This window comes from Spodoptera frugiperda, chromosome 5, assembly GCF_023101765.2.
Source record: "Spodoptera frugiperda isolate SF20-4 chromosome 5, AGI-APGP_CSIRO_Sfru_2.0, whole genome shotgun sequence".
Taxonomy (NCBI): domain Eukaryota; kingdom Metazoa; phylum Arthropoda; class Insecta; order Lepidoptera; family Noctuidae; genus Spodoptera; species Spodoptera frugiperda.
In genome coordinates this window covers 7,879,836-7,906,685 of record NC_064216.1, presented here as the reverse complement: position 1 = coordinate 7,906,685, position 26,850 = coordinate 7,879,836, and the positions used below count along the sequence as shown (strand labels likewise).

General features: G+C 36.7%; 2 protein-coding genes across 2 annotated transcripts in view; one reads left to right on the top strand and one right to left on the bottom strand.

Moving 5' to 3' along the window:
* The first annotated feature begins 3,123 nt into the window (after window positions 1–3,123).
* Window positions 3,124–13,633, top strand: LOC118271961 (uncharacterized). The gene is made up of 14 exons (XM_050693805.1): window positions 3,124–3,703; window positions 4,098–4,258; window positions 4,465–4,625; window positions 5,003–5,128; window positions 5,665–5,761; window positions 6,527–6,673; window positions 6,791–7,901; window positions 9,657–9,854; window positions 10,629–10,762; window positions 11,447–11,607; window positions 11,929–12,051; window positions 12,361–12,466; window positions 12,670–12,816; window positions 12,912–13,633. The coding sequence occupies exons 1-14, from the start codon at window positions 3,343–3,345 to the stop codon at window positions 13,182–13,184; spliced, it is 3,306 nt and encodes a 1,101-aa protein (XP_050549762.1). The 5' UTR covers window positions 3,124–3,342; the 3' UTR covers window positions 13,185–13,633.
* An 801-nt stretch (window positions 13,634–14,434) lies between these two features.
* The window catches only part of LOC118271959 (runt-related transcription factor 1), a 29,552-nt gene continuing 17,136 nt past the window's right edge, over window positions 14,435–26,850 (bottom strand). Inside the window, exons 4-7 of the mRNA XM_050693678.1 lie at window positions 25,720–25,917; window positions 16,571–16,729; window positions 14,637–16,492; window positions 14,435–14,558 (exon numbers count right to left, since the gene is read on the bottom strand). Of these exons, the coding sequence (XP_050549635.1) occupies window positions 15,999–16,492; window positions 16,571–16,729; window positions 25,720–25,917 (851 nt within the window). The 3' untranslated portion in view covers window positions 14,435–14,558; window positions 14,637–15,998. The remainder of the gene's footprint in view (window positions 14,559–14,636; window positions 16,493–16,570; window positions 16,730–25,719; window positions 25,918–26,850) is intronic.

The window sequence follows — 26,850 nt, the reverse complement described above, 5'->3', positions numbered from 1 at the left end:
CTATTAGGTATTAAATTAAAAAACAAACTAAATAAAACACATGTCTCACATTGGCATAGCATGACAAAGTACAAGAAAAGTAGAAATCTTTTTTTATTCTTATCATCATAATCTCATTATAATTATTTAAACACCATCTGTAAAGTCCTTCTAATCATTAGCATTGCTTTATACAGCATTATTGTATAGAAGAATTGCGGCCGAGTATCGCTGGACCGGGACCGGCTCGATAATTACATGTAATCAGATATTTTCTGTAAGCGCTCCACTCACCCTCGTCTCGCCTATGCACTCCCCACTAATGAAACAGATTCCCCTACCATTTGTACGGGGATTTTAAATTCTCACTTGATCCTCACTCTACTGTTCTGCTCTAGTACTCAGTGTGTGTTTCTTGTAAACCCCAACACTCAAGGTCAATAAAATTAAGATACAACATGGTTAATGGATAGATCCCATTTTCCTTTTTTTGTCGATATAGATGTGTATGTATTATAAAACGGTACCTACCTAAAAATATATGACCAATTTTTATACATAGTAGTAGTAAGCTCTAATATAATAAATACTTATAGGCCACATTGTAACGAAATATGGCTATGGTCCAATATCGAAGAAAACTCAGATAAATACAATAAACGAAAATACAATTTAATGTCTTAACAATTTAAATAATACAATACAATTTCAAAGTATTCCAAAAAGGAATATAGAAACAGTAGTAGCTGCTTCATACTCATAGCAAGTTGAAACAGCAAACTGGGTTACTGGTGTGTAGTGAGCCAGTCAATCCATTCTGTTTACTGCGATATGCGTACAACTCTACACAACCTCTGCGACCCTAGTACTTTACTCAGCAAAATATTAATCCATAAAATTGAAATCCTTGGTCAAGTGGTTGTTGACGGTGTATTGTGGCTAGCTAAGTATGGTTCAGGCTATATTTCTGGATTCTGATATAGTGTCAGAATCTATGTTTATGGATATTGCGATTAATGAACCAAGATTTTGAGATGTAGGAAGGATACAATACAGTGATTCTAAAGAGAGTATAGACTACAATATTTACTTGTAACAGAACGACGAGCCGTTCTGTAATATGTTTTAGTGTATCATCCTTTTACGAACTAAAATGCTTAGGAAACTGAGCTTTTGCCTGTATTTACCATTTATAAGATTTAAGTAAAGAAATTACATTACACAGAAATGCTCCAGAGAAAATGTTGTAGTTTATATATACTCACCTTTAAAGTACAGTGATTACTATTGTTTTAGGTTTCAATTATTATTCCGTGGTTACAATCGATCAATGTTGCACACATTATTTTTATTATCTACTATATCTTAAATATGATAAATAAAAAATATTCAAACTCACGGAACTAAGACTATAAAGTGAGATTGCAATAATTAGTAAGGAGCAAGACTGTCGGTAGCCCGCTAACCAGACGGCGGACTCAAACTGCGACCCGCCCGACTGTCACCTCGGCTCGGTCTTACGCGCGTTTATCTTTTTAATTGTACACCCCCTCCGCCTCCAACCTCCCACCTTTAAACCCCCACTCCCTCTTGTTACTACCTCGTTAGATTTAGCGAATCACTCATACGTCTTCTTATTTATTGCTTAAAGAAGATTTAGGCTCGGTCCTCTCTTAAGTATTTTTGTTTGTTAATTATCTTTTCTTTTTTTGCTATTGTTAGACGCTATCTTTTAGGATTTCCATCAGTCGCATCCTCTTTCGTTTAAGTCAAGGTAAACATATAAGTTATATTGATTGCCAAAAGTAATTCATAACGAATTTTGATGTTCTTTGGCATATGGTAATAAGGTCTTCAAAAAGTATAGTTATAACGTGTCTAATGCTTTGTTGTTCTTTTTACTTTTACCGGTATCTAAACAATAAACTTGCCACTACAACTTTCAGTGGAAATTAAACATTGATCCAGTAACATACAACAATCTTGTCTTTCCTTAAAAACGTGTCACCAAATCTTTTTGTCTATTCAAAACATTGTCACCAGAACTGCACAAACAGTCTCTTGCAGTTTCTTTCACTCTTAAAGTTCTGTAATAAAGTCTATTTTGCTTTGATTCAGACGAAATTAAAGAGGATTAACAATTAGTCGCAAAATGTACGCACCGACGCTTAGTGGGTGTTCAGGGGTGGTAAATCGGCGGACGATACCATCATACAGGAGAAATCAGAAGGTAAGACATCTTATTTAAAATTATAATTATTTTGTAACTAGATAAAATCAATGAAATTATTAACTCTTTAACCGCCGCAGTTGTAAATAAGCAACTTATAACTTTTCGCAGTTGTAACTTTTATAGTTGCTGCTTAACTGCGTTAAAGGGTTAAGAATGATTTTTTTTAATTATTAATATCGTTGCAAGGAACTATCAAGTTTTGCACTGGCAATAGCTGTCTTGGTGAGTGGAATCTCATATTCAATCCATAGGAATAAAGTGCTTTTGTGTTTTTCGGTTTTGATATACTACTGAAAACAAGACCGAATAATAGTATTTTGTCCTCCAGGTCTTGTGCCCGGGGTTAGCATACGACCTTTACTTTTCAGTAAATATGTAGATATTTGATAATAGCTTGAATGAAGCACCAGTACTACCTGATTTAATACTATGCATTAATTACTCAGCAGGATAGAATATCTTATTTTTTTTTAATATTCAATATATCTTCAAAACTCTCAACGAAATTGTACTTCTGATATTTTTATACACGATGACTTTGCTTTGTTTTTCATTAGACGCTGCTTATGGGGCACCGTCGTCGCCTCGCTAAGCACTTAACTACCAGTACTGACTTAGTATTCAATGTGAAAAACGTTTTCACCGTCCCTTTGAAGGCAGATGAACCTTTTGTTCTTAGGTCTACAATGTCACTTAGGTATTCAATGTAACGATTGAATAACTTAAAGCCATTATTGAGAATTTTCGTCTTTCATCGTATGTGGGTATATGGGTGTTAATGATTACTTTTTAAATATTACGTTCGGCAATCGGAATCAACATCTCACAAGTGTTAAAAACTTTTTATTTATGTGCAAGACTCGTCCAAAACTATGTCTTACCAAAGTTATCTTGACAGCATCAACGCGTCAAATGACATAAATCAAACAGATCTCAATTTTACGAACCATGTTAGGTATTTAAATTGCAAATAAACCTTAAAAAGAACGTTGCACACTCAATAAATGATTTTAACACAATGGATCCATCACCGGACATGATGGAACCATCAATAAAAAAGTCTAGCGTAAAATTAGAAGATAGTTTTCCATTCGATGTCTTAGCAACTCTTTTCTGCTGCTAAACCAACCATGCAGAAAACTCCAGGAAAGTCGAACATCGCTGGGAGTGACTTCCATCGGAAGCGTGTTATGCCAAACATTCCACGACCCATTAAACCGAAACCTTTTAGCAACCAAAATATAAAATGTGACCTCGACGCCAATGAAAACACTGAAGATGGCAAGAACAGAAAAAAATCTCACCCACAAGAAGCTGCAGCTAAAACAAAGAAAGATAAAAATAAATATTTTGGTCCTGCAGAAAATGCACCAACCAAACCTATTATAGAATGCTTTATTGATAAGAACTTCGTAAACAATCCCGTCATCATTGAATCTAGAATGAAGAAATGTACTCCTATCAAGAAGATAAACTTTAATGTACCAAAAGGTAAGTTATGTCAGCCTTTAACTGAACTTCTAGTCATTGTTAAAGTCCACAGGCCCGCATCGTACGCAACGGACGCATCGCACGCAACGGATTTTCACTTGCCTTGTATAGAAACTCATAGAACTACGTCCTCTGACCCGCATCGTACGGACGCTGTACGTCGCCAATACCTACATGCGATGCGTACCGATGATAACATAAAGAATGCCGATGGCCAAAATCCGAGTGAAAGTGGCAATAGCAATCCGATACAGTGGACGCAGTCTGAAAAAATTATCCATATGACGCAATCCGTCCGATGCGTACGATGCGTACGATGAGAGCGTGTAGACTTACCTTTAGTCAACAACGTCAATATGGATTGTAAACCCCATTCTAATTGTGTCATTGCAAGATGAGAAAGTCAAATCGGTGCACTATGACGAGGCCATGGATTGGCGGGACTACCACCAGCTGTCAGTTATTTACAAATTCATGGATGACTTGGAAGCTGACTTCCCCGCACTGTGCACTACGGGGATCATTGGCACGTCAGTCGAAGGTCGAGGGCTGAAGGTGACATTTTTAACTCTTACCCACAAAGCCTATAGATTTTGCTTCGTACGTAGGTGTTGTACCTTGAAGTTGGATAGTATTTAGTTCTGCCTCTTCAATTGGGCCGTTAAATATTAAAGTACAATAATTATTTCTTCAACTATATCAATAAGTTAATGAACTGTTCTTCTTAAGCATCAGTTTAGATTATTCCTATCTGTACCTAGATCCTAAAGATTTCTAACAGCAACGCAAGCAACTCAGCGGTGTGGGTGGACGCGGGCATTCATGCGCGTGAGTGGATCGCGCCCGCCGTCAACACGTTCCTCGCCAACCATATCAGCAGGAACTTTGATACGCTTCCAGAGTGCATCAGAAATAAGGACTGGTAATTACTTCACAAATTCTTAATTACGCCCTTTATTAACACAAAAATAGATTTTCTGTATTTTTATTTCTTCCGAAGGCAAACATTTCGTTTTGGAACGGAAAACAACAAAAGTCTTTTAACATTTACAGTAAAAATACGGACCCTGAGCTTATTTATTTTATTTGACCAACAAGGTCTAATATTATCTATTATTTCATACAGCACACTAAATAAAATTTTATATATCCCTTAAAGCTAAGCCTACGTTCAGATATTTACATACATTTTATTGAGGCCTAGGCTTTAGGCTGAATAAAACGCATGTAATTGTAAGCATACGTCTGTTTGTCCATCTGAACATAGGCCAAGCTTGGCAACAGCCCCTTAAATTCTAGGTATTTTCTACCAGTGGTGAATCCAGATGGGTACCACTACTCGCACACCACTGATCGCATGTGGCGTAAAAATCGTGCGTGGCACCGCGGTCAATGCGTGGGAGTAGACCTTAACAGAAACTTCAGGTACTATTGTGTTTTCATTATATTCAACAAATTTATTTTTCCTTCTTAATCATCTAGTGTCAAGGTCAACTCTGAGTTTTAACACAATCTCACTTAGAGCCATCATACTAGCGGTTTGCAAGCGGCAGCGGGCGCACAGCGAATGCGCCGCGAACATGCCGCAGCTGCACAGCGAAGACGTCGCGGAAACTGGGCAATTTCGCAACGTATTCGTCAAATGTTTATTGCAAGTTAATGACGTACACTATACTCAGTAACATCGCGGCTACGTTGCTATTCTCGGTAATCACGTTACAAATTCGCTGCATATGCGTTGCATGTTCGTTGCGCGCCTGTTTTGCTTTAAGGACGCTTTCTATCCGCTAGTATGATAAAGCCCTTAATCTCCATACTCTTAAACAAACATCAAAGAGGATTTTTTTCCTGACACAGAAAATGTAATACCCACTTTTCGCCAGTTATGTTAGTGATAGAGAATTGTAGGCGTGAAGAGGTTTAGACTCTTGTTGCATATCTGTCGTGTTTTTTTTTTATAGTATCGGTTGGGGTGGCCATGGATCATCAGATCAACCCACAAATGCATTCTACAGAGGTCCTGAACCATTCTCTGAGCCAGAATCATCAGCTATAAGGGTATTATTTCATTTACATACGTATCAGCATTGTCGTATCGTATCGATTAAACTGATATATGATAAGGAATGATAAATATTTCTAACTGCCTCTCAATATAAATGAAAGATATTTATACGTCCGTAAAGAATACTGCATTTAAAGTTTAATTATTTTGAAAAACAGTTGAATAATTATAAAAAGCAAAAAAGACAAACTTGCATATAATATTATATTGATAGGTAGTATCAGGAAGTGGTGACTATTCGAAACATTTAGATCGTTCGCAATGATCATTGGAGTGAAGCGTCCGCGATCATTTGCCTGTAATATGCCGTTGATGCCGATTTCGTGTCGTTGCCATTGCACGCAGAGATTAAACTGCAAACAGGGTTTAGCCGTAAATCAATTTTCCCAACGATTTTATATCATTCTGTTACATTAAATTAATTCGCTATTTGCACTTTAAAGCGCTACCTGAAATTCATACAATTTTCATTATCATGTAGCCATTTTGGATATGTCAGCTTTTATTTTTAGTTAATGATTAAATAATACAGTAATAAGATATATTACACTTCATTTTGTTCATTATACTTTTTAAATAGGTTTATGTTTTGTATAATATTTTAACGTACTTTTTCATTTTTATCTGGCATTTTATTCATCTCAGTAATCTCTCACACATTATTACCAGTATAAGTATTTATAGCAAACATAATGATGTTCATACGTAAAATGTACATTTGCGATTCATCCCGATATTGTTACCGTTTTACGTTTCAGGACATATTCATGAACTCAGGAATAAACTTCAAGGTGTATATAACACTCCACAGCTACGGACAAATCATAATATTCCCGTACGCATGCAGTCATGAACTGGCTCCAGATTATGTACGTCTTCTCCAAGGGGCCACTGCTATGTCAAAGGCATGTAACTTAATCAAATATATAATATGTTCAAACAAACATATTGATATTTAAGGTAAATATCACATCCGTGTTTAATTTCTTCAATATTTTTGACGTAATTATCTTGCTCATCAGGCCATTTATGATACCAATGGTAATACATACAAAGTGGGCATTTCAAGAGACGTCATGTATGGAGCAGCCGGCACCAGCAATGACTTTGCACACGCAGCAGCCGGCATACCTTACTGCTACCTTATAGAACTTAGAAGCAAGAAACACAAGTTCAAACTACCAAAAGAACAAATACAAGAAACTGGTAACGAAATATACAACTGCGTTGAAGCACTGATGGAATTTGTTGATTCCTACAAACCTAAGAAACACGCACACAAAGAAAAGATATTAATAAACAAGAAAGAGCCGACATTCAATAAAAGCTTTCCCGATATGGCTCCGAGCGCTTCCCACATAAGAAAACGTGAATCTTACGATAAGATAACCTATTCTTATGCAAAGAAAAGTGATTCTTTCGTGCAAAGGGACAACTCTTATATTAGATGGCCTAATGTAGCCTTGAAGAAGGAAAATCCTAACCATATGAGTGATAACTTTACTAAAGTCGATAGTGGTAGCCTCGACCATTATCTAGACAATGGAAATGAAGTTCCAGCACAAACAGTAGAATCTGATGATGATGGTGATGAGGATGATGATGATGATTCCTTTGATGGCATGAAATTTATCAGACTTTCAAGTGACAACAGCGGATCATTTTTGCACTTGAATAATCCGACCAGTCGAAAAAATAATAGATTTCGTAGCTCTAGGGGTTCTTACCTGCACAAAACAGATTCTTACGAGAAGCAAACTAGTTCCCGACACAATAAAGGTGCAGAAAAAGCTGATTCTTTCTGTTATGTGGATGATATTTTCTTAAAGGGATCTACTCATGACTTGGATAGTGAAATTTTCCTCTTGGCAGACAGTCAATCGCCTCCCAATAATGGCAGTCAGACCATAATTAATAAAAGAGAGTCTTTAAATAAGTTTGATGTATTCACAAAAGAAACCAATACTCAGGTGTATCCTGAAAAGAGTAATACTCTATTGAACTCTGATGATTCTATCTGGCAGAGAGAGAATTCACTGGTATTGCAAAACTTATCCGAACAGAGACAACACGCGAATAAAGGGCCAAATGTAATTTCTTCTGCTTTTCGAAGGTATGCATGTGTAGACATTTGTTGTTATTTATTTATTTTACTCTGTACTGATATGGTTATTGTCTTTACATTCTGATTTTTTGGTTAATAGGTAACTCGAGCTATTCCTGTCCATACCACTGCCATCTTTGACCTCACCTTCCTAATCCAGCGCTTCTTCAATGTTTCGTGCAGAAATCAAAGAACGCTCTTGAATAATAGAGCACTAATTTTTCTCCCACCATTGATGTATAAAACCTCAATGTAAAACTTAAACCTCTGTGTACAACGCTTGGCCCTCACCACATTTAAAAGTAAGTATCTACATTATAGAAAACTCCTTTATTGCTGACAATGTCACCTAATAAACTGACGCATATTGTCATTGCACTTCAAAATTTTCAGTCACTTAAAAATACCAGTTTTTCAGCCACAACAACAGTCCCGAAATTCTTAGTGCTCCAAAACACACTCATTTAAATCTAAAAGTTAATTTAACTCCGTCAAAGTGGCATCATCAGTTCCTAACACCCAAGTATGGGAAGTGAGACTTCTTAAGGAAGGACATAGACATTTCGTGAAGACATTGGATACTGTAGGAGGTGCGTACTTCGACAGTAGTAGAACAAACACGAATGATAATAGTAATTTAAGGTAAGCGTCCAAAGGCCCACATCATACGCATTTCGTCATCAGTGCGCATCACATGTAGGCATTGCTATTGATGCGGTCCGTACGATGCGGATCAGTGGACGCAGTTGTATGAGTTTCTATACAAAACAAACTAAAATCCGTTGCGTGTGATGCGTACGGAGTGGGCCTGTGGCCGCGTACCTTATTTTAGCATACAAATACAGTACACAATATTCCCTAAAAGTTAAAAACCTATCACCAACAAACAAGACTGGTTCCCACTATGACATTAGGGCCGGAATCCTATGTTTAATTTTTGTAAAAGCGGCAATTAGCCGTCAATATTTTTTATATTATTTTATTATTGATTATAGGCTAAGTCCGGGGTAGATGGCCATAAAGGAGAGATATTTTAAGGAATCTTTCATTAGATGTCACTGCTTAGCGTTTAGTTCGCCCGCTATGTGGTGCAGGGCAATAGCGTGGCAAAAATTTTGGCATAATAAAATAAAATGTAAGTAAATTCTTAGTTTTCTGTTTCAACTAGTTTTTTGTCTCTCTCAACTACTGTGAAAATTTTATTGATGTTTATTGTTTGGCGGAATTGTGGTGTTAGTTTTTTTTTTGTCTGAGGACAAATTCCTAGGGAGTCTAAGAGGAGTTACAGCTTCATAAGTGAAAACTAACATAAGATATAACTAATAACTATGGCCAACCCCGGACTTACCCTACAATTTATAGTACACCATATTAACACAAAAATAAAAGAAAAAACTCATATAAAAAGACAGTACAATAGGCGATCTTATTGCATATGGCGATCGATTTCAGACAACCTTTTAATTCTATTTCATTTTACACTTTCTAAATTATAATGTTTTGTGAATGAATCCAAACTTGACCCACCAGGGCATTATTCAGCAGGAACTGTCATATTTAGAGCTTTAAATGCCTTATGGGGACTATTATGAATAATGGTAAAATAAGATTATTTTATTAGAATTTTAGTACTACAGCTATTCTAAACAGAACATAACCAAAAATCGTTTAAGGATTTTGCCAGACCTGACTCATAATACACCTAGGCATTCTAGAAATAAGGTAAATTTTTTGTTTTTTCTCAAATTTGATCTCCCTAAAACTTGTAAATTCGGTGTTTGCAGCAATAAATATATGGAAAGAAGAACGTAGTACAATGGATATTATGGTGAACGGCCCTCGGGCTGCCCAAGTGGCTGGAATACTCCATGAAAGGGACATACCATACTCAATAGCCATACCTGATGTTGCCGTCTTGCTTGAAAGGGAACAGGGCCATGTGTTGTCAAAGACCTTCAAGAGGTCTTCTACTTTCGGAGACCGTAAGTACAATTAAATATATTACATACTATGAATTATTATGTTATCGGCTTACTCACGTAGTTCTGTTTGACGAAGAACTCGACTAGTGTCAAGCCATGCTATAGGCTCATTTTCATGAGCAGCATTATAATAAGATTACATACTATTACTCCACAAGAAAGTGTAGTTGTGTCACTCTTATTTCTCACCAATAACATAAAAATGTCAGTAATTAATAAAAAAATATATCTCTTTGATAAACACAAGATAAATACAACACGCAGCCCATTGCAGTTTCACTCATTTGTTTCCGATGTTTCCTATGAAAGTGTTAAATTCTTATACAATAAATAAATACAAAAAAAAATCCCATTAAGTACTACATATTGTTGATTCATTTTTTATTTAAATAGATGCGTTTAAGCGGTTAACGTTAACTAGTCGACAATACAAATTCCTAACACATACAGCAACATAGCGAGCAATTAAGTAATCAAATTATCAGTAACAGCATTACATTCATTAGTACTATTAACAAATTAAAACGTAATGAACTCAGCGTTATGATAGCCGGGCCAGCGTGTGGTCACAAATGAAATGATTGACCCAATGCAACGATTAGTGAAATAAAACCACCAAGTAATCACATACGAAGTGACATTCAAAACGAGCGGTTTGTTTTAAACAAAACAATTTCATATATTACACAGTAAATAAATCTTCCTTTTAAAGTAATAAGAGCGATTTTTCTTTAACCGATTTCGTATAATTGGACAAGTGACCACAATTTCCAGATAAGAAGATGGATTGGCAGAGTTACCACAGACTGGACACCATTTATGAGTTTATGGACAACCTGGTTATTGAATATCCGTACTTGTGTTCAGTCATCGTCATCGGGAAATCATCGGAAGGGAGGGATATAAAAGTAAGTGATTTTATAGGTTTCTGTTTTAGTCATGGACCTCACAGAGAGTCATTGTCATCATCAATAGCTGACGAGAGTATTCTGCTAGATCCTGGCTTACAGGAGTAGCAGCGGTTTTGGGAAGTTGTGGCGGGCTTGTCCCATAATCCTTTGCTAAAGTATGGATCTCCTTTACACAAAGGTTTTTCAGAGAGTATTGCTGCCTGGTTTCTATAATCTCCGTCAAATGTGTAGTCCCTTAGCCAGTGCGATCCCCTTGGGAAGAGTAGGGTTGGTGACAAAATATGTAGGTAGGTATTCTATTTATAAATAACGATCATATTGTTTACCTTTTCCTCATTTTCGGTTTTCAACGTCTGTGTTTCCCTGTTTTTGTTGTTTCGTTTTGAACTAATAGGAATTCCACAGTTGATAATACACAGTTGTTAATATTGGCTATATTGGTGTCTATTTCTACCTCCACGTACTAACTCACTACAATTTTAATGTAGAACTAAATGACAATTAATTACTTGCGTATCTTAAGTAACATTATGCAAAAAATTGTTCCACTCCATATCACTATTCCTGAAAATAAGAAAAAAAGAACAAGCATTTATTTTACAGTTGGATATTTTGGATTCCAAACTTATTTTTGGGTACCCCCTATATTTAATTTTACCATAATTATTTATTTTTATTCAGATGTTAAAAATATCGAATGGCAACGAGAACAACGTGGGCGTCTGGGTGGACGGTGCCATACATCCTCGGGAGTGGATCAGCCCAGCAGTGGTCACGTACATAGCCGATAGGATAGTCAGGACTTTTAATGAACAACCTGAAAGCGTCACCAATAAGGACTGGTAAGAGCTATTGTGACAATGGAAGTAGGTAGTCCATTATAAAATAAGGCACTTACTACTGAGAACAGAAGAAATTACTCTTTTAATTTAAATGGAAACTTTTTTGAGGGGGGTAAACCACCCCATGATTCTCGCCTTGGATGGGTGTCAGACTCTTACTAACTAAAATCCACCGGCTTCCTACACTTGTTTTTCGAACCGGAGCCCCGGTAACCCGCTAGGATTTGTAAATACTAAGTATCTAAATCATGTTGTAAAGGATCTTTTTTCTCTAATCTTCTCATACTTCTGCCTAACATAATTCTCTTGCTTTACATACAGGTACATCCTACCAGTGATGAATCCAGACGGCTACGAGTACACTCACACACACGATAGGATGTGGCGAAAGAATCGAAGGCGCTTCGGGGAGTGTGTGGGAGTAGATCTAAATAGAAACTTCAGGTAAGCAAGTTGTTAGTGTAAAGTGTTAATATTAGTTGTTATACATATAGTTTATTTGAGTTCCAGTATTTCAGAAGCTCATGCGATACAGTGAAACAAATAATGTCGACTGCATGATTGGCGCGGCTGCCGCGTGTAGCGGGTTCGATTCCCGCACGGAGCAACTCTGTGTGATCTACAATTTTTTGTTTCTGGCCTGGGTGTCAAGTGTGTGTGAACGTGTACGTTTGTTAACGCACCCACGACAAAGGACAGACAGACAGTAAATAAATAACAATAAAAAAATGGTTTCTCAAACTTTTGTTTTAGCTACGGTTTCGGTGAGAAAGGAGAAGAAGGGTCGTCAGATGACCCTGGTAACGTGTTCTACAGAGGACCGAAAGCCTTCTCCGAGCCAGAGACTGCTGCTGTTAGGGTTGGTAAAAACCTCTATAGCTATTGAATACACAGGATGATTTAGTGGTAATACCTAATCCTACAAAGCAATAAAATCAATTTATTATATTTCATCGTAAGCAACATTATGCCTTATTAACAAATCAAATTAAGTTGTAAGCTGTAAAATATTTTATTCTCTTAAATAAACATCGGTTGTAACAAAATGAATATATTTTCCAGCGCCAAATACTGGAAGCTAAGACGAATTTCAAGGTGTTCCTGTCGTTTCATAGTTACGGAGAAGTCATCATATTCCCATGGGGCTACACTAGTGAACCTTGTCCTGACTACGTTGAGCTGCTAGAAGGAGGCACGGCTATGGCTAAAGTAAGAAAATTGTACTTTATTGTTTTGCTATAAAGTTGAAAATCTATTAAGGAACTTTGACAGAATGGGTTACCTTGATTAAACATTTTTTCCAGGCAATCTTCAACACAAACGGTCGCACATACAAAGTTGGAAGCACAAAAGACCTTATGTACTATGCATCAGGGACTAGTATCGACTGGAGTTATGCCGTCACGAACATTCCGTACTCTTACATGATAGAACTTAGAGGGAAGACTCACAGATTTTTGTTACCCAAAGAAGAAATCATTTCCACTTCCACAGAAATATTAAATGGTGTGTTAAGACTTATGGACTTTGTAGACAGACGATGCACGGGAACACAGTCTTGTGTCTGTCCGAAATAAACAATGGATATGTAACAAACAGAATCTTTTGAGATCTAGAAGTAACTGAGACCACTGTAAAATACATCTTAATTACATTGATACAGAGACGAAATAAAATAATAAGTGACAAGAAAATTCTAGTTTAAACAAACCATTATACTTTAAAGAACCAGTTTCAATGGTCTGGGTTACTTCTTGATCTGAATCTCTATCAACAGTGACATTTATACCAATCAAGTTTTGCAACCTACTTTTAAGTTATTGTTTCAAATTAATACACTATTTATTACGAAAAAGTTTCAACGTAGCATTTTTCAATTACCATTCCTGTGACATGTTTACCAAGGATTTTTTTCCAAAGATGTACAATTTCCCAGTTTGAATAGTCTAAGTACAAGAAGTGAGGTCTTACAATATTGTAATAAATATAACGTAAATAGTGTAAATAATAGCTGCTTGTACATTAACGGTCTTACTAATAAACATTTATACACGCTGTATACACGCTGTATACACGTGTTATAGCATATTCATTACTAATAATCAATGTATAGGGGTTGTCATCTTATACACCCGTTATAACAGTTGTATAAGTGTATGTCATTTTACACAATCCTTATTCAGTCAAATAAGCTTGTTTAGCGCGTGAATAACCAACAAATAACTTATTGTCGTGGCTTATCTCGTAATATATTTTAATTTAGTGGTTATTATGGATTATTTAGAATATCTGCGCCATTTTAATATTCTCGAGTTGGACGATGAGGAACGACCAAGAAAGACAAAACCTTATAAAACACGTATTCATCCCTTTTCTTTCGAAGAAGATGAATGTAAAGGTAAATACCGGTTTACTAAGAGATATGTCAGAGAAGTGGTGGACTTGATCCGAGAAGACATAGAACAAACAAAGAAGGCTGGCGGCTTCTCTGTCTGCTTCAAGTTTGTGTAGCTCTCAGGGTATGGGCGCACTAAGAAGTACAAGGCGATGCAGCCAACATACATGGCAAGAGTCAAAAATCAAACACTTACTTCCTCTTGCTGTACTGTAAATTCGTTAAATGTTTGAAACTGGTAATCGGCCACCATTTCATCAACAACAGAGACAGCCAGCATACAATACTGCTGGACAAATTGCAAGGCAATTGTTTATAAGAACACATTTCTAACAAACATTTCCTTAAAATAAAAGAACAAGTTTATACTGAGAATGTATTTTATTTATTTGAGTTTCTAGTCAAATATGTTATTGTAAATTTCTTAGACGAAGCTCTTGTTCAGCTCGTGTCCACTCATAGGCTTCTACTAGCATGTGTTTCATTGTTACCTCATTTTCAGTCTACGACAGTTCTCATTGAGAACTTGATTTCTCATCATCTGCTCATCCTTATGCTGAAACAAATAGGTAGTAATTAAAAAATATATAGTTTTGAGAATTAACTTGAGCAGAATTTGGTAAATAATACTTACTTTAAACTCAATCACAAGGGATCCCAATTAGTAGCACGCTTTCTCTTCTTTGCTACGATACAAACGACTCCATTTCTCATTGTTATCAATAATAAAATGAATGCATATGAAATATTAATACAAAAAACCACACGACCTGGATTTGTATTTATCTTTTTATATACATTTCTTGCGGAAAATGACATTTGACGTTTCAAAGCGCGTTCAAAACATATTCTTAATTATAGATGACATTTTACTGATTGGAAAATATTAAATAAAATAATTTAAATATCTGCATGTATGTATACTGAAAATATTTTGTAATAAACAGAAGTCCTTCATTTCTTATTTTCTAGTGACTGGTAAATAAGATCATGTAAATATGAAAGAAAAATAGAAATAGAAATGTGTGGTGTTTTTAACGTTTTAAGGTTTCGGAACACTTCTCAAAATGTTACCAGTAGTTAGTGTTATAACAATTAAATAGTTACTCAAGGCTTACACACTGTTTATTAGTAAGGTGTTGTATATCTAGCTATTCACGCCTTAAACACTGAATAAGTAATCAGACGTTAAACAGTTGTTTAATATATTTTTATTAGTAAGACCGTAAAAATAAATATTTGATGAACAGAAATTAATGAAATGCTCAGTACGTAAATACACGGCGATAAAACATTTCATTTCCATACATTGATAATGCCTGGACGCAATGACCTGTGCCAAATAGCTCGCGCTGTGGTTTCGACTATAATGGACACAATCCAAAACTTTTTACTCGCGCAGCTTTATAAAATATTTATTTTTGTGGCTACGTTTTATGAATAAATCATTGTTATAGTACTATTATACTCACATATACCTCTATACTGTAAATCAAATAAAATTTTCTCAAATAAAACACTGCAGTATAAAAATTTCGATAACTTTATTTACATTTTTTGCATTATCTTATAATACAGTCAACAATTCATTAAACGTTACGATTTGAAATTCACATTCAGTTATCTAACGTAAAAACACCTATCGATCGACAATAAACACTATTTAATCCTATACTTAAAACGCGCACATTTTTCAAGTGTCTGAATGTCTCACTCGGGACGGGAATGCCGAACGTTTAAAGTTAAAACTGTCCACTACACGTATTATCATAACCATCGTCATCTAGACTTCCATAGTTACACTTGAGTTCATGATTGTTCGTACTTAGAGAGTCCTAGACCTTAACCATTTTACTAGGGGTTGCAATTTGCACAAAAAAGCTAAAGGTGCCACGAACACCTGCAAAATTTTCTTTCGGTACATGGTATTCTGTACATCCATAATGATACATACCAGTGGACAGTAGACTTGTTCTATAATTGCCACAAACACTGACTAGTAAGGACGCCACACATCAACAGGTCGTCTTTCTGACGTAATCAGAGATTTGCTACGAGTCCTCATCCCTTGTTCTGACCACTCCGGAGAGGCTGGACGCTTTTTCCCCGTCCCTGATGCTGTTGACCCTTCATCTTCTCTTTCCGGGCTGGAATGATTGGAGTCTTCTTGTGGTGGAGGCGGTCGTAGCCACCAGTCGTAGCCTCCGTATAGTTGGGAGTATAACCACGCGGGTGGAGTGGGAAGTAGGGGGGAGTTTAGGAATAACTGAGCTGCTAGTGCGCTGTGGAACAGACTGGAGGGTGCAGGTAAGGGCTGCATCGGTTTCCGTGATCTAGTGACTGATGTGAAGGCCCCAGGACGGTCGTCAGGCGGCGGCGAACTGGATGCGGTGACTGAGATGTCATCGTCCTGCGGTGAGCTTGGACGCGAGTTAGCTGGACTCGTCGTACTGTGCGCGTGCATTGTTATAGGATTGTCTGACGTCACATCTAAAAAAATGATTGCAATTATGACTCCATTCAGGTAAAACAAGGGAATAACTACAAGTTCAAGCGGTATGTGTTTACCAGTCTCATGTGGCGGAGGAGGTACATGTTGAGGTTGCGCGTGCGGCGGCAGGACGTGCGGCGTGAAGTGCGCCGGTGTGGGCAGCAGGGGAGGCGGGTAGTGGCGCGCTAACGCTCCCCATTCACCGCCCGGTAGGCCAGCTAACTGGTGGGCTATACCTGAACAATAAGAAAGCAATTTCTATCAGTTGTTTGTTATTATTTAGATGTCTGGTCCTCATTGAAACTTGCTAACCAAACAGTCTCATCAGCGCCTAGTTTCCACCCTCAATCTGCTCAAAATTCAATCAACAAAACAATAGCGTTAAGAGTTATCCCGTGAAACGCTCCACTAACGCTAACGCGCTACTTAACGCACTCATCAGAATATTTAAATAATGAGTGAGACGAGCCCCCCTCGCGGCTTGTACACTTCGCGCCTTATCGCAGACGACACTCCTCAATTGTTGAGCTCCATTCATCCCGACTGTTCATATTGTGGATTCAAGTTTACCTAAACTTTCTTAGTGTGCAAATGTTTTGAATATTCTATTTTAAATGCTCATTTTCCTAACATGAAATCTGGAAATATCAGTCAATCTGTCCTAAATCTTAATCTCACATGTAAATAAACAAAATAAAGTATTATCACAACAATCACAATCATACAAATAGGAAATGTGTTTTGGCGTCATAATTTTCAGTTGACATTTTTAAGCGCATAAATTAACAAAGTTTGCAGGCGCCGCGACCCCGTATATTCGGCTTAACCCTTTAGCACCCACCTTGGGTAATTCCCACCCCGAGCCAACCCAACCCTTTCAGCAATAGAATAAATTACAGGCCGTTTTATGTCGCAGATACCGACGGTACGAAAATGTAAAACACATTATTTTGAATCCGACCGCTTAGCCTTTATAGGTGTAGTGCTTTATGAGTTCGTTGCAATTAGACAAGAGCTGCTTTTTAGGATTAAGCCGGGCTTAATCTTGCCTCGGAGCGCCTCACGGCTTTTACGATAATGATTTGAGATATCGAATCGCCGGCAGCGGGTTAAATAGTCTATTATCTACCGAAGGGCCTTCATCGTAAAATTTGGAACTGATTGAAACATGATTTTTATTATCTTTTGATTAAAGGATGGATATTCATTTATGTGCATTTCTTAATTACTCTAGTGACCATTAAATGGACTGTGCAAGTATTTAGCCATTAAGTGCCATAATAGACTGTCATCAATGAACAATTTAAAGACTTTAATAAGTAGAGTAAGTGGACCCGAGCCGAGTAGCCGGGCACTCGGTATTCAAAGCTTTCTTCTAGCTAAGAGCATCCGTAGCTCAGACAATATCCGCATTGCTCGGAACGCAAAAAAATAACATTAAAGCTCAAGATTACTCGCTGGCTCGCGAACCCGGATTATTCTTCACAGACTCGAGAAGAATGTTTGTGGAATAGAACAGCTATTGTTTATTTAAACTTTATTTTTCAAACTTTAAAATTGTGTTAGATATTTATCAGTAATGTGTATTTAATAACGGATTTACTCTTCCATGTTTTAATTTCCGAGAAAGAAAAAAGTGATACTTTTCCCAACAAAATATTAGGTACCTAGATAGGAAATAGCTCCCTGGTTACAAATTAAGATCAGCTACAAAAAATCACACCTACATTATCAAAATTTTCAATAAAATTTAGCTCAAAACACAGAGAAATAAGATTTTACTAAAATGGATTTGGTCGGCCACTTGAAAAATGGTAAGACATTGTTTCATTATGTATTCTCTGTTGAAAGATTCACAAGAGAGGGCAGCACTAGACGATTTGCATTCGTTAAAAAATGTTGGAATTCTTTGTTGTGTGCACGATGCGTAATCGCTGTATACCGCGATCTAATAGTGTTGAGCGCGGATTTAAATTATTGTTTCCACGTATAAGTGATTTTATTTTTTGAAAACGTGATCCAGTCTTATATTTTTTCTTGTGTCAAGGGTGTTTACACACTTAACACTCAGACCGGGAACAACAATTTGTAGACACATTTAACTATTGCATTCACCGTACACAGTTACACACAAAAATTCAATCATAGATTTCGATAAAATATGAAGTATTTATTACATCAAAATCTCATAACACACAGCATCTTATGTAGTGGTATATAAGATAACACATGAATTAAGACAAAGATGTGTCGTTTACTCTACTGAGACTCAGATTCATAAGACATTTTCACCAAAAGTATCAAAACCGTCAGCTGGCAGTAGTAGTGGATTGGCCGCATCCGAAGACGTGCCAGTCCGCTACATTGCCCCGGACGAAGGGGTTTTTTCTTCGACTTTGAAAAATCGCACCGCGCCGCGAGAGGGTTGAACCCAAACATTTTAATGCCATTTGCTAGATTGCGTCTTGCATTTTTCCTGCCGCCGCCCGATACTACAGCGCTAATCCGCGAAGACGACTGGGATTACACGGATAAAAGTATTTACGTTTTTAGTGTGATTCCAATGTGCCGGGATTAGGGCGGAATTTTTTAACGACTCTTTGAGACCCTCGGTGATTAGAGAAAGGGTTGGAAGCACTTTCCAGTAATTATTTTACATTTCTTCGAACATCGTTTATAGAACACTTAGTTGAGCGGCTTCCCTTTTTCTTTTGTTTGTAACAACTTCAATTCCAATGACTTACACAGAGACCAATACTGCCTTTGTGATCTGTTAAGCATGTTATCTCATGTGTGTATGTTTATGACCAACTTCTTGATAACTTTTCACGATATGTAACGTGGCTATATGCAAATCACTGAGCCACCACATATCATATCATGTCAATTTGATAAAGACCCGCTACTTTAACAACTTAAATTTAATTGTAACACATGTTCTCATATCATGTGTTAGAATTATATGACACTGAAAGCATAAAAATAGGATTTCCTTTTTTAATCAATACTGTTTACAATAGAATAGTGATGGTATCTATGCTTATAAATAATACAGAGTTTATAAAGAAAGTCTAGCAGATAGAGTGTAGAATACCAGTAGAATAACTGTTTTCTTCAGTGAGACTTGGATACACTATTTATTTTCAGCGGCTTCTCTGGTGTAAAAGGTACCTACCTACATTATCATTATAAGCGGAAAGCTGAAAGATCAAGACATCAATTCGCACAGTGAAGCCACGGCTGCTACCCACTAGGCTGTGTTGAGCCAGCTCGCTCCACATCGTAACTTATGACACCATAAGCTTGTAGTTAGTGCTAAGGGCTGACGTCACAGCCGGGAGTTAGCAAGACGGATGCCCTCCGTACATCATAAGGTTAATAAGAGGGCTCGTGAACTAACGACGCCGCTTTGTCAACGCGCCTTAACCCGCCGGCGCCATCTTGGCTGCCATGTTGGATTTCAATCTGCTTAGCGTTTAATGAATTTGCTTCTATTGATTTTGTTTAACCCCTTTTTGTTTTGCTTAATTAACCTTTCGGTGTAGAAAAGTAGCTGTGACAAGGGAGTTTACGGTAAAGGTTACTTGGGTTACCTGATAGATACGATTAATTAGTTATTGTTCTAACTTTGACCCTCGTTGTGTATTGTGTAACTTTGAACTAGTATTCAACAAACTCTACTGTAAATATTTAAATACTACACTTAAAATACAAATGATAATGAATTTGTATCAGCTCTAATTTTGTAACTATTTCAGCTTTCTACAGCGAGTCAATAAAAACTGACGTCACAATTAGATTTAATCGCTCGGAGTCATCATCATACGAATCCATTTAAAACCGTTTAAAATGTACAGTAAAAGCGCGAATCACGTCATACAAAAGGCTGTATGAGGTGGGTGGGACATTTAAAATTTACAAATGCGTAATTATGCACCCGCATTGTCGCGAGCAGTGAAGGGTTATGTGGCCCCTGTTTCTTCCCCCCCAGCCCCCACAATCCCGGGCTTCCGGGCCTAATGCTATATTTAATTTTCTCTAAGACTCCCTCATTAATAATGCGAAGGCTGCGACTTTAAGTGGCGCTCACACGGCGACGTGAGATACACAGATGTACGAAAATGGATCGTCGCTGGATGTCTAGACCAATTAGACACGAGTCACATGTACTGAATTTTTAAAAGAATCCTTCAGAATCCTTACTTCTTTTAACCTTTCCAAAAATGTTTTTTTCTCATAAGGAATGTAGGTATATGCGTTTGTTGTGTTACTTTTTTCCTAAGGTTACTTCCCAGAAAGAGCCAGTGCCTAAATAGGTATGTATTTAAGATTAAGGACAACTTCTTACTTTCTTCTAATTTTAGCGACATAACATAAACTTATCGTTCCTATTACTATTTCACAAAATATTCCACTACAAGTAGTCACATCCATATTTAATAAGATCTGTAACAAAGTCGCGTGTATAAGAGGTACGCGCGAACGTGAGTGTAGATAATTTATCATGATTTCACAAGGGTTATTGGTGCCGGTAAGAGGGCAGTAGAGAGCTGCCTCCGCTCGTCAGAACAGCCGCGAAGCGTGGAATTTACATATTGAAGAGCTCGCTAAATTGTTTCTAAAGAGAAACAAAGCAAGTCGACGCCCTACGATGAAAGAAGCCGCCGTTGGAGTAATCTTATAATGTGCGTACTCGGCTTAATGAGAAAATGGAGAATAGTTGCTGTTCAAAGTAATTAATAATTAGATAGTAGTATATGTACTTGGATCTTTAAATGAATGATCATTTACCTGTCTAAGATAACGTGAACTGAGGTGAACGACTTGGTGTTTATGTAATATTTTTACGTCCAACTGCGATCACAAAACTTTCATATTTCCTAATTTTGTTACACTAAGCAGATAGCTATGGATACTTTGTGCTGTAATAATATAATTAAACATGGCTTAACAATAACAATGTCTACATTAAAATCACGTTTCTTCATAGATAGAAGTGTCCATACACTTACCATTATCTAATCATCTATCATATAGTTAGGTACTAAAGTATAGGTATTCCTAGCGCTTGTTATGTTAGGCGATTTAGGTGTACAACTGTTTAAAAAGAAAATAATATAATCATTGACTTTTGACGCTGACTGTACGATAAACAATACTAATAATAAAGATACCGAATCTACATTCTAATTACAGATCCGATATAAAAATCGTAAGTAAATTAGCAAGCATTAATTCCGGTGTCTTGGCACGGCCGGGTAGCGGCACCTACGTACTGTGTAATTGAGTTACAGCCCTTTGACACCCGACGTAACGAGGTTTGCGACGACACGACACTTGCCTTGCCTACGAGAGCACAGCGCACACTACCGAGCGATAAACGTTACATGTCGACTTGTAACGTGAACGCTTTAATCTTTTGTTGTTCGGATTTGAGGAATTGTGTTTTGTGTATAAGTGATATTTGGGTATACAAAAATAATGTTCAATAAATATTAGTTCGGGTCAATCAAGCCCAGCGTTAATATTAAGCCAATTCTAGTTGAGAAACAAATCAGGAGAAACAAGATTGTAAAAGGATGTCATGCATTGATCACATGTTTTGTTCACTGAAGGCACAGGTGAATTAAAACTAAGATTTCTTGGTTAGTAGTCGAGTACTCAGTGTAGCATTGAGGCCACATTTAGCGACTTGATGCAAAAAAATCTTTAAGTGTTACTCAATATGGTTTCAATTTGTACAAAAGGAGACAAGTCTATGACCAAATTCGATGCACAATTCAGGCAACTCGGCACCTTTGAGACTGCCAACCATAAAAATTATATAAAATGTGTATCTATAGTAATCTAGCACATAATTACAACGGTGTTTATTAGGTGCTGGAGAAGGGAGCGGGTGCCTAGCGACGGCGCACAGTGGGCTGGGATTACAAAGTTTGGACTTAAGAAATGAAATGTATATTTTTGGTATCTAGGTATTATTTATAAACTTTTATCATCAGGAACTTTTTTTTATTTAACTAGTAGTTTGAGAGATATAGCCATTTGTATTTTGAATGAAAAAAAAATTTTTTTTTGTTTTATAATTCGCAGTCGTTTGTTTTACACATATTTCCGAGAATTTAGTGATAAGAGAGCACGTACACAACCACAAGTTATGACGTGTCGGAACGTGATTGGTGCATCAACATAGCACAAGATATTCAGTTGCATTCAAATCCACTTCAGTGTTCTATTATCCAACGTAAAAGACGTACTACCCCTACACATTATTCATTATTTGTGATAACCGAGTTTGTGAAGATGTTTCAAAATTTTGTGACAAACCTTGACCTCTTCGTTACCCTTAAAAACATTGACAATGGTGGTAGTATAAAAATAGTGATGGCTTGTACAATGAGATAAGGTCCAAACTTGTAGACGAATTAAGTGATGAACGTAAAAAGACCGTGAAATCAAATTGTGCAAAGTACTGTTTTAATTTAAATAGAAGATGGCAAAAAGCTCATGGACTGTAAAGGGAGACAACAAGTGCATTATGGAAAACAGGTAGAAAAATATACAAGACGCGTTTAAAAATAGGATGGGACTTTTGATTGACGTTGTCAAACAAGGTCATGGCTCCACCAATGACGGAAACACCGCTAGAAGATTTTTGCAAGCCCGAACGTGACTGCTGAAATAACTGGTATCAATGAGGACCTAATTAGGCGGTTTTCCATAATTTTAGTAGCAATTTCGTCGGGCTATCAGCTTGACACAGACAAATTTCACGAATATGCTCAAGCCATAATGCAACTGTATTTAAATTGTACAGCTGGTACTATATACCTTCAAGTGTTCATAAAGTTCTTATGTATGGTGCAGCTATCATTGAAAGTTTTGGTCTAATACCAATTGGACACTTATCTGAAGAAGCGGCCGAATCTAGAAATAAAGACTTTCGTAGGTACCGTCAAAACCATTCCAGGAAATGCAATAGAACATCTATAAATGAAGATATGTATTTTGAGCAGCTCTGATCCACTAATTTCAACAAAGGAAAATTTTGCATTCGTTAACGTAGATAGTCTTGACAGTGATTAAATTAAAACAATTACGTGTGATTTACTTGTAATAATTTGTGATTTTATAATTTATAGAATAATGTTAAATGTATTTGTATATTTTGTTTAAGATTTATGGTTATGAATATATATTTACGATTATTAATAATGCTTTTTATTTATTTTATTGATTCATGGTGGATGAGACCTAAAGGGGACACCACTATAAAAAAAACTGGCCAAGTGCGAGTCGGACTCGCTCATGAAGGGTTCCGTAACAGCAAGTAGATGACATAATATAAAAGTTGTAAAATAACTTGGTTTTACATAGTGTTTGTATGAGCGACAAAGTTATATTTGCGGTTTTTGAAAATGTTTTATTTCTTAAAAACTAATAATGAGATCTCGTTCAAACCAATTTTCTTTGTTAGTTTCCATTGAAATCTACAGCATATATTTTTTTCAGTTTTCTCACTCTCTTATTTTAAAAGTTAGAGGGGGGACACATTTTTCCACTTTGGAAGCGTCTAACTTTCAAACGATTGATTTTGACGAAAAGTGGTTTTAGGAACCTTAATGTCTTTTTTAAAGACCTATCCATAGACAACCATCACGGATATGTAAACTGAAAAAAAAATTTTTTTTGAATCACTTCCATGTATGGATCCCCTTTAATTTTTAAATTTATTATTTTTTATTAAAAATTCAAATAGCGGTTACCGAAATACACCATCTTACAAAGTTTCAACTATGTAGGCCCAACAGTTTTGGAAATAAATGGCTGTGACATACGGACGGACGGACGGACAGACGGACAGACAGACAGACAGACAGACAGACACGACGAATTTATAAGGGTTCCGTTTTTTGCCATTTGGCTACGGAACCCTAAAAACGCGCCTAGTTCTTAACCTCTAGGGTGGTGTGGAATTAAGAACAAAAATTGAAATTGCGGCCAAATCGGGAAAAATCGTGACCCGAGCATAGGCGCTAAAATAGGACAAAAATACGTTTTATCCATGGGTGAAGTCAATTGTTTGAGAAAATTTGAGAATTCCGAGATTTGGATTGTTTTTTGTTTTGCTCCATACAAAAATAAGTTTGAGTGTTATTTACTCCGAAAATACTAAGTTATCAGAAAAACCACCTCAGAAATAGTTTCTTATAATCAATAGATTAATGCAACCCGATATTCAAAAATTAAAAATATTTAAACTTTTTTTATCATTGCTAAGTCCACTACCGGCCCGTTTCGGTCCACTGTGCGGCGGCGCCCTGCCAGGCAGCCGTCTCGTCACAATATTGGGGAAGTCTCATTCACCTGCCATATATCTTAACATATGGAATATGCTATTTTTCATATTCCTTTGTTTTAAGGTATAATAATTATGTCTTACTTCAATGATTTAAGAATATTTCGGTATTTTGCGGTTAAAACTACGTGAAAGAAATGCGTACTTATATCGTTAAGCAGCTAAAATCATAAATCCTTAAACAAGACAATAATAACATAAAACCACAGAAATTAATTGTAAGCACACAAAATATGAAACATTCTAACTAAACAGGTAACACTAACTATTCAAATCAACCGTTTTAATAATCTCCCAGCACGTCACTAACAAACTTAAGAAACTTGAAAATTGTTAATGTTTCTTGAATATTAAAACACGAGTCTTGTGCTCGCAGGTGTCAAACTGAGGCCCCCAAATTGATAATTAATTGTCACGCAAAACTTCTCGACCGAATTAAATCCCCTTTTGAGGCGCAGGCGAGTGACAACGGTCCCGGCTGACAATTTAATATCTTTTGGATAGAAACATCGCTGCTACTCGCCGGGACGGGGGCAGGTCAGAACTCAACTTCGAAGACACGTCATAAACACCCTGGCTATATTTAGAGTGAGGCGCTACACGCTTCCTCAATTTAAGGCAGAATTATACAAGTCTATATATAACTTTTTCGGTACATTTATTAGACCTTACATTTTCTTAACTAATATTATGTTTCGAGTGTATTTTTACGGAACTCATTGTAAGTAAGTACTGTACTTATTTTGGTTCCTTTGAAAGACAGATTAAATAATGGGCTATACTTATACTTTCTTCTGTTCAAAAAACGGCATACCAACATTAGCAGTTTTAGTTTCTGTTCATAGATAAAAGCCTTAAATAGATTACCTGATAACTTAAAAGGTAGTGACCCCATCAAGGGATCAGGTGGAAACCGTGGCCCGAAGTGGAAGGGGTGGAAGCCATGGTGCCTCGTCTTGGACCTCGGCTCGCGAGGACCGTCCACCGTCACCTTGATCGCCTTCTGGTACGTCGCCACCTGAGGCGGCGAGGTCGCCAGCATTATTGTCAGCGTGAACGATTTACCTGCGGGAGAAAAATTATATGATTAGGTACTTTTTACCGTTATATAGTATACATAACATATAGTAATGTTGGAGCAGTTTTCAAAAATATTATATTCTTGGAATAACAACAAACATTAAATTATTTTCGATTATTCCATGTAAATAATTACCGCAGATTCTTAATATTTTTGAACACAAAAGTATGAACTAGGTTTGAACAATAAAAATAAAGCTATGCGATTATCTTTTGAACTGTATCTACTCCTCTCCTTTTATTCCCTTTTTTTAAACAAACCCCTTTTCCACCAACCAAAACATAGACCAACCAAGGCACGTTCGAAAACCATCTAGCAAGTTTCAACCCTGGAATGTATAAAGAATTTGCAGGGAAGTCGTCAAACCCGTTGGGTTGCCGTCGGCGGGCGCGGCGGCGGCAGCGGTTGATTTGTGGAGCTCCGCCGACGCAATCGTAGCCCGCATGCCGTCACGAACACACGGATTACTTTACGACCAAATTTACTAAGATATCCACGTTTTCCTTAGCGTTTTTCTGTTGTTTTTTGTACTGTAAGTTGTTGATTAAAACAGCTTTGTTGACTGTCTAAACCCATTTTCGATGAAAGTAACTTTGAGTGTTATTTCCAAGTTCACTGCAGAAGCAGTGATTTTTGTCATACATATTACTTATGCCTATGGTGATTTTTTATGTTACTTCATATTTATTTTAATTAATCCATAAACGTCATTCTATCAGTCATTTGTTAATTAAACATATTTTAGATAAGTTTTAAATAAAAGATGTAGATAGTTGTAAAAATGTGGACGTCACTATCAACTTTACTTCATAGTCGACTCATTAAATAGTTTCTAAAGGTTGATTGAACAAATGCTGACGCAAGCCATTGCCATTCTATTGCACAACCGCTCAACGTACAAAATGATAAGCACTGTG